This window comes from Cynara cardunculus, assembly GCF_001531365.2.
Source record: "Cynara cardunculus var. scolymus isolate 2C chromosome LG 1, CcrdV1, whole genome shotgun sequence".
Lineage (NCBI taxonomy): Eukaryota > Viridiplantae > Streptophyta > Magnoliopsida > Asterales > Asteraceae > Cynara > Cynara cardunculus.
The window spans coordinates 16,867,891-16,876,899 of NC_037528.1; the positions used below are offsets into that span (position 1 = coordinate 16,867,891).

At 30.2% G+C, this 9,009-nt stretch overlaps 1 protein-coding gene across 1 annotated transcript; it reads right to left on the reverse strand.

The window, feature by feature from the left end:
• Nucleotides 1-430: 430 nt before the first annotated feature.
• LOC112500412 (peptidyl-prolyl cis-trans isomerase Pin1-like) lies at nucleotides 431-3,268 on the reverse strand. Its single transcript, XM_025103910.1, has 2 exons — nucleotides 2,814-3,268; nucleotides 431-712 (listed from the first exon to the last, which is right to left on the reverse strand). The coding sequence occupies exons 1-2, from the start codon at nucleotides 3,055-3,057 to the stop codon at nucleotides 588-590; spliced, it is 369 nt and encodes a 122-aa protein (XP_024959678.1). The 5' UTR covers nucleotides 3,058-3,268; the 3' UTR covers nucleotides 431-587.
• Nucleotides 3,269-9,009: the final 5,741 nt, after the last annotated feature.

Here is a 9,009-nt window from a genome sequence, read left to right on the forward strand (position 1 = left end):
AACAACTCTACGCCATTCGTAATGGTCCGAGGATTAATAGGTACATGTAAGTTGGCCAGAGAACCCATTATACCAAAAAAAAAAAAAAAAGATGCTTGGCCATTAAGATCTCCAACTGTTAGTTGCTAAATGCTTCAAGGTTTGTTGAACCCAATGTGAGGCCTTAAGATGAATCGTTCCTGTGTTTAAATCTGTTATCTACAGCTGAATTTCACCCACAATCTTATTTATTTTCCGAGGTAATTTTAGTAATTTCCTAATCCTCAAGAACAATGGCGAACAACCAACTAATCTCGGATCAATCGGATGGATTTAGAAACAACAAAAACTACAATAATTGTGGCAGCATTTGCAGCCATCCAAGTACCAGGACCAAGGATTTGTTTGCCCTTGCTAAAAGGTCAGGTTAATAGGGGTTCTGAGACCCATATTGGTGAATCAATTTCGTGGGATTAAGACTCACAAATGTATGTTATTGATTGGCTAGACAAAACCATGAACAATAGGAATAGAATCCCCCAACTCAAGTTACAACAGAATTCATCATGGAAAAATAGCAACAGTCCTTTACCACATAGAATGCATGGTTAACCAGTTCTCTTGATGATGTGCACTCCACTATCAGTATCCACAATCTCGCTTATCTCGCCCACTTTCAGTGCGTATGTTGCATCCTCAAACGGCTTCTGCATCTGCTTCCTTCTAAACGAACCTACATCAAAGTTACGCAAAAAAATGATACTGTTTAAATCACTCAATAATCAATAAACAGATATGCCATTTGTTGTGGGTTTAAGCCACAACTGAACCAACAGAAGTTATCAAGTAGAGAAAACCCATAGAATGAGTGTTTGTTTGGTTTGCAGGATTGATTTCGAGGGATTTCGATTTCATGGAAGGATTTGGCATTGGAGGGAAGTTGCATTTGGAAGGATTTGAAATCTTTGGTTTGTTCGGTTTGTAGAATTTGGATTGAATTCCATTATTTATAAATTATAAAAACAAATTATACAAAAATTATTAAATTACCTTTTTATTAATTGATTATTACAAAGAATATATATTTTAAGCCATTATTATATACAAATCCTACGAAATCCCATGAAATACCAACCACCCTCATTGGATTTTGAAATTCCCATGTTTATGGGATTTCAATGAAATCCTAGGATTTCAAATCCATGAAATCTTTCAAACCAAACACAGGATCAGATTGGAATTCAATTCCAAATCTCTCCAAATCCATTCCAATGCTACAAACCAAACCGGACCTAAGTGTTTCTATTTAGCCATCCTTTTGCCATARTAACGTTTCATCCCATATTACAAAAGGAACTATTCCACACATAGAATATTTATTGACATATAGGGTAAGAAAGAGCAGAATCAACAAAAAACACCAATGGTTCTATATCAAGAAAGAAACTCGTCTTTGATTGACAGAGATGCTACAAAAATTTATAACTTTTCCCACTGTCCATGCATCTTTTATACACATAAGAAAGAAAAGAGCAAATGACTGAACATGAAACAGATTGGGGAGTCATAGAAGTCAACATAAAAGCTGAATMCATCCGCCATCAATCGATGGAAACAACGTCCATCCTTGACATATTGTCTGATACCAATAAACAACTAACAGTGAACACAAAAAAGCATATGTTTTCCAAGAAAGCAATGCTTACACAAGTACAAACATTCATTCTAAGAGATACATCTCTAATACCAAAAAGAAAAGAAGAAGAAGCTGAGAAGCAATGCATTTTCCTTTAACCAAAGCTTTTTCAGAAATAAGTGAAGTGATTCAACAAAATCTTCCATTCAAGTAGTTTTTAGACTGCACTATGGAACTTGTTGCACAATGTAGAAGTAGAAGCATCTCATGTTATAGTTATTCACTACCTAGGAACCATGAACCATGAACGAAGTTCAAATTTTAAACCAAACGAAGTTCGAAGTTCAAATTTCAAATTCACCTAACAACGATTCAATATCCCTTCACAAGAAGCTTGCTTCCCAAAATATGCAAGTGATAATCACACAAAAAACATGTTCTGGGCCTAGACTTTCATGTAAATATAGAAATGAAGACAAAATCCTGTGAGCAGGGCCTTGCACAGGATGAAAGAGGCTTTTCCATAYCATATTACATTTAGGGGTTCCAACTTCTTCCGAACTAACCAAATAACCAATAATGTATATGTGTGCCCAGGCCATAAGACCATATTACTTTGGAGTCTTTCACTTCAAAATCTTATCGGCATCAGTAGTTTCAATCGTTATTGCCACATCCTGTGTTTTTTTTTTTTTTTACTATAAACAAACAGGCATAACCTAGTTTATTTCACCAATTCAATCAATCATATATTAACTGAAATTTTACTTTACCCACCTAATTGGTTGAAAATTATCCTCCCTTCTTAATGCCTCTATGCTATGTTATATTCTGTTTGACAATATTTTCAGCAAATTACCATTGCCATTTAATCATCAACACTATCGCCAAACCACCATCGTGAATCAYAATTACTTGGTGATTAATTTGCAAGCATGCATTCGTTTATCCAGGAAAAAGAGTAAATGATATTGAGAATTTGCCTYCCATTACCAGGTWTTCAGCATTTAACAAAACTCGTCCAAAATCTTTGAAGAAATCTACATACCAATTACCAGCAGAAGAATTAGATTAATAAAATGCCTATGTTTATATGGTTCTAACCATCCACGGTCCACTGAATTTAACAAAACCAGGTATTGAATTGCTAACCATATAATAAAAACAAAACCCTAAAAGCTTGAAGGTTAGAACAGACCGAGATCTCCACCGCGTTTAGCAGAGCTACAATCGGAGTAACGAGATGCAACATCCTCGAACTTCGACTTCCCTGAAACTATGTCCTCGCGGAGAGTCTTGAGCTGAGAGACAGCGGTGTCTCTGGTGGTGTTGCTGATGATGTGACCTTCTGGATCCTTCCACGAAGCCTTACGCCGAGATCCTTGATGCTTTATCAATATRTGTGAAGCCCTAACTTTATCAGAAGAAGAAGACGACGACATTCTCGACTTCTTGTGGTTGTGTTTACTTCGATGATCTCCGGCAGCGGCCTGATCACCAGGCTCCTTCCTTTTGTGATCGGACTCAATGGTTGCGGATTCCGATGGCTTATCCGTTGTCGCGGCGGAGGCGGCGGTCGTTGCGGTAATCGTTGACAGAGTTCTTGCGGAGGCTGATGAGTTACTTGAGACGTGCGGGAGAGTGACGATTTGTGAGCCCAATGTGATTTTTTAGGGGTGGGTGGATGGCCTACTAGATAAAATATCAAAATAAATCGGTAGAGGTCCTTCAAGTTTTGAAAATATCAATTTACTCCCTATGGTTTCGAGAAACTCTAAAACAATTTTTTTCTAGAAGACGACCATAAAAARGCTTATGTTTTAATGTATAGAAAAGGGAAAATTGTATCAAAATGGAATCAATTTTTACTTCATTTTTATTGGGAAAAGTACAATAAAAATCAATGAACTTTCTTGTTTTGAATGATTAAGTCCTTAGACTTTTTTTTGGAATAAATAAGTCTTTGGACATTCCAAAACATGTTAAATAAGTCCTTGAACAATTTTTTGGAATAAATAAGTCCTTGTACATTCCAAAATATGTTAAATAAGTCCTTGGACATTCCAAAAAATGTTAAATAAGTCATTGGACAATTTTTGGAACAAATAAGTCCTTGGACAATTTTTGGAACAAATAAATCCTTGAACAATTCAAAACATGTTAAATAACTTCTTGAATTTTTATAAAACATGTTGGATACATTCTTATGACTTGTACAACTAGTTAAAGTGGTAAAATAGTGAAAAAAAAATCCGAAAAATATCCAACTTTCAAAATCGTCATTTTGGGGAAACAACTTGCACTTGATTCCTATTTTGGGAAACTAACTTTCAAAATCGTCTTTTTGGGAAACCAACTTGTACCTGATTCTTATTTTGGATAACCAACTTGCAAAATAATTATAGAAAAAAAACTAAAATTCGTTTTTTTTTTCAAAATTAATGCAATAAAATCTATTTTTCATTTCAAATCTCGTTTTTTTAAATTCAGATATCAAATTGAAATTTTTTTTAAAAAAATCCAAATTACCACAATAAAAGTTGTTTTCTACTAATGCAAAAAAAATCAACTTAATATAAATAAAATTAATTGATGCAATAAAAAATAAATATTAAATATCACATTCAAGATTGATAATCGATATAAAAATCTATTTTAATTAAAAATAAAAAAAAATCTGTCAAATTAAAAAAAGATTTGAAAATGATTATTGATTAAATTTATTTTAATTAAAAATAAAATGTATTTCGTATATGATTTCTTAAATTAAAAAAAGATTGAAAAAGAATTACTAACTAAATTTATTTTAATCAAAAATAAAATATATTCTTTGTGATTTTCCAAAATAAAAAAATTGAAAATAATTTGACTAAATTCCCGATATATTGAGGATAAAATTTAACTAAACGCATATTTATTTAAAATTCATTGCTAGTATTCATTGGTATATATGCATGGGTTACCTATATCTAATTGATGGCTAATTTGACCACCGTCAGACGCTCTAACATAGTAACATGTTAATAAGTTTGAAAGATCGTGTTTGAATCTTGTTGGTATCGGGGATCTTGTTGTTGGTTTTTATTCGATGACGAGATTAATTCCTGGATAGTTACATTGTTATTAATGGACAGTTACAAAACATCTCATTGTCATTAATGAGCGGTTAAAAAACATCTCGTTGTCATTAATGGACAACTAAAATCTTTTCCCAAAAATAATCATATGCTTTGTAAGCATATCTTGTAATCAGGGGTGTCTAGAAAGTTGTACAATTCAACTACAACCATTGTCCGTTACAACCTGCCAACTATAGTTAAATATTTAATTATAATTTGGATTGAATCGGACACAAAATTTCAACATCCAAATTGAATTAGTCAGTTATTGAGATGACAACCCATAATCCAACAAGCTGAACCGATCCAATCTAATGATCATTCAATTACTCATCCAATAACAGTTCAATTAATACACATGTATGTGTGTGTATGTATATATATATATATATATATATATATGTGTGTGTGTGTGTGTTATATAACCTAGGGTTGATTTTTGATGTGTTTGAAAATTTGGGGTTGTTTTTGGTTACATGAAAAAAGTTAAGAGGTGTGTTTTAAAAAATTGGTTTAAAATATCATAGGTTTCCACCGCCTCCTCTTTTAAATATAGACATGGGATAATTATTTTTCTTTCTTTATGTTTAATTTGGGGATTTAGAAGAGAAAAAAGAAATTTGGTGTCTAATTTGGTTTCCTGCTTGAAGCAACGGAAGGAAAAAAAAAAAAATATATATATATATATATATATATATATATAATCTTTTAAAAAGTATTTTGGTAATTTTTATCTTGTAATAGCAATCAAGGCCGTTCCTGGGGGAGGACAGGTAGAGTGTACGTCCAGGGCCCATAAAAATTAGGGGCCAAAATTTTTTAATATATATAATAACAGTTCAAAAAAAATTAGTAAATAGAAGACACATAAAAATTAGTATCTAATATGACAAGAAAATATTTTTATATTACATTAACTATTAAAGACTCAAACATGTATGAATTAAATATATTGGAGAAAAAAATACATAAAGATGTTAATTTGTCGTTCATTATATAATATTATTTAATGTTTTTCTAAGTTTTTTAATCTAAAACCGACGTCTAAAACTACTTGCTTCGAAAAACTTAGATATATTCTCCATAATTTATCTCTTATCGACTCTTTTGATTGTTCCATTCTCGTGTGAATTCTATTTTTATATTAGAATATGATAGATTTTTTTGTTATTAGCTAACAAAACTCTCATCTTTTGAAAAAATTATCAACCATATAAGACGGTACAACTTATATCTATATTTAAAATAATAAAACTATAATTGTTTTTTCATAGTTGTTCTTTATTATTTAGTATTTAGTGTATAAATCTTATGTACTATTATATCTCTAAAAAAAGAATAAGATCTCAAACTATCACCAATATGAGTTTTTTAATTTATATAATTGATTATTCCATAAAAGTTTGTTTTAACCTTAACTCTATGTTCTTGAGTCTTTTTTTACGTAGAAAAGAGAGGAAAGTAATGAGGGAAGAAAAATATTTTGTTCTCGAATTTTTTTTAGGAAAAGGAAAAAAAAATTATATCAAAATTTATTTTTATTTTATTATTTTTCATTCCTCTCTCTTCTCTATTAAAAACACAAATAAAAAACTTAAATTTTCTTCTTTCCTTTTATTTTTCTTTTCTTTTCTTTTCTCATTCTTTCTTTTCTTCCCAAATTCAAAAACATAATATAAAAGTTTAAAATGGTGTTAATATTCCCAAATTCAAAAACATAGTATAAAAGTTTAAAATTGTGTTAATCTTCCCAAATTCGAAAACATAATATAATAGTTTAAAATGGTGTTAATCTTCCCAAATTCGAAAACATAATATAAAAGTTTAAAATGATGTTAAAAAACATTAACATGAGATGACATGGAAAACCAACCTATTTACATTGATTTATATAGTGTCACTCGTAAATCAGAAAAATCGACTTTGTGACTCCAAATGATATCATTCTATGTACCAAAAGTACATCATAGGATGTTTTTGATGATGAAACAAATTACTGATACTACATAAAAATGTTCTAGTAGATATATAATATTAATCTAGAAATAAGTATTGATTCATTAGACCACAACGTCTAACCCTCATTTTTTTTTTAAATATGCATTACAGGTCGGACACGTGTGAAAAGAGAAGATGTGAAAGGAATTGTTAGTGAATTTACATCTGTGAATTTTTTTTGGGAAGCTGAATATCTACATGTATTTGAGAATTTGTGGGAGCAAAAAGTTTGTAGTTACTTTTATATGTAGCAATATGTGTATATATGAGACCAATGTGTATATTTATATTTCTTGTTATAAGGAATATATGTACTTTATGCAAAATGAGAGTTGGAGTGTTACAATATATATATATATATATATATATATATATTATATATATATATATATATTTCAAATGCAACCATGTCTATTTGTACAACTAATGCAATCCAATTAATTAAGATATTTATAGAAATAAAATTAAACCTAACACGTTGCAAACACCAAGTAATGTAACAAAACTACAATTAAACTTCACATTTACGAACACCATGTGAACCTAATGAAGCCATTGTGAACATACTGTGAATATGCGAGATTTGGTATGTGAACATTAAGGGGCCGTTTACCAAACATTTACCTGGTAAGCCCTTACCGGTAAAATTTAACACTATCTTTTTATTTACCAAATAAGATTTTTGTTCACCAAAACAGTATCATATGCAACAATTTACCCGGTAAGCGCTTACCATGGTAAGAGTCGTCGCCCTCAATTACTGGATAAGACTCTTAGTCCTTGTCTCGCAATTACCGGATAAGATTTTTGATCATTACTATATTCATCCGGTATGGTAATGTGACTTGGTGTTCACTTACCCGAGTAAGCGTTTGGTAAACAGCTTCTAAGTAACCTATTGAAATAGAGAAATTTACATAGTCACCCTTGTGTCATTAAGTAAGTAACCAAACGATTTAATTCAAAACATAGAATGGATCTCATAAAAAGTAAAGTTCCTGAATGATTAAGTTCATATAAAGTTATATATATGTAAAATAATATATTAATTCAAAACATCTATCAAAGTCATATTTAATTCTACATTAAATCATATATATGATTAAAATGATAATTTTATATCATTCAAACTATCGATACAAAACTCTTATCAAACATCTATTTTTCGTTATGTATTAGATTATTTAGAATCTCTTAATTATTATGTACCAAATCATTCAGCATCTTTTAAACGAACTTTTACTTAAATACCACTAATAGGGGTGGACTTGGTAAGATACAAAGTTTTTTTTTTCTTTCTTTCTAATACCGTGTACTAACTGATTATAATTGGTTCACAAATCTTATAATGTGTACCAACCAACTATATTTAGTACCAACTTAAATGATATCGACTTTTTTTGGCTGGTACATATTGGTTACTGGTTTTATACCAACTTCAAGTTGTATAGATGAAAACTTGTCATTTTGTTCATATTTTAAGTAACATTTTGAGCTTCCGAATACATATATGATGTTTAAGAGTTTTTAATTATAAACAATAAAATTTGCAAATATTCAAATGTTCAAACAAATTAGTTCAAGTAACAACGTTTATATTCAACAGATAAAAAACACAAAACCTAATAAATAATTAAATAAGTCGGTACCATGATACTAATATGACATGCAATTTCCTATACCCTCTAAAACAATCAAGTTTGCATACTTGATACGATATTACTAACCGACGTTAATCTGTATAGTTGGTATAGATATTGACCGATTTATTTTGATACTAAATTATCACCCCCTCGATGTTAGAGACACTTAGGGGTCGTTTACCGAATACTTAATTGAGTAAGCATTTACCAAGTTATATTATCTTATCGGATGAATATAGTAAGAACAAAAAATCTTACTCGGTAAGTGAGGGTAATGACTCTTACCACAGTCAACTCTTACCGGATAAATTGTTGCATAAAAAACCATTTTTATTGACTAAAATTTTACTTGATAAGTAAATAATAATATTGAATTTTAACGATAAATACTTACCGGATAAATGTTTGGTAAACGGACCCTTATATTTTTCAAATAATTTATCAAATTTAGCTTTCACTTGTTATTTGATACTAGAAGCGTACTCGCGCAATGCAGCGAGATACATCGTGTTTTTAATATTTCTTTTTATTCTTTATCTCAATCGATGTTATAATATGGCTTTATGTGATTTTGAAAAAGCGATGATGTTTTTATTTTTGAATAAAATATATGTTTGACGATATCATAAAAATT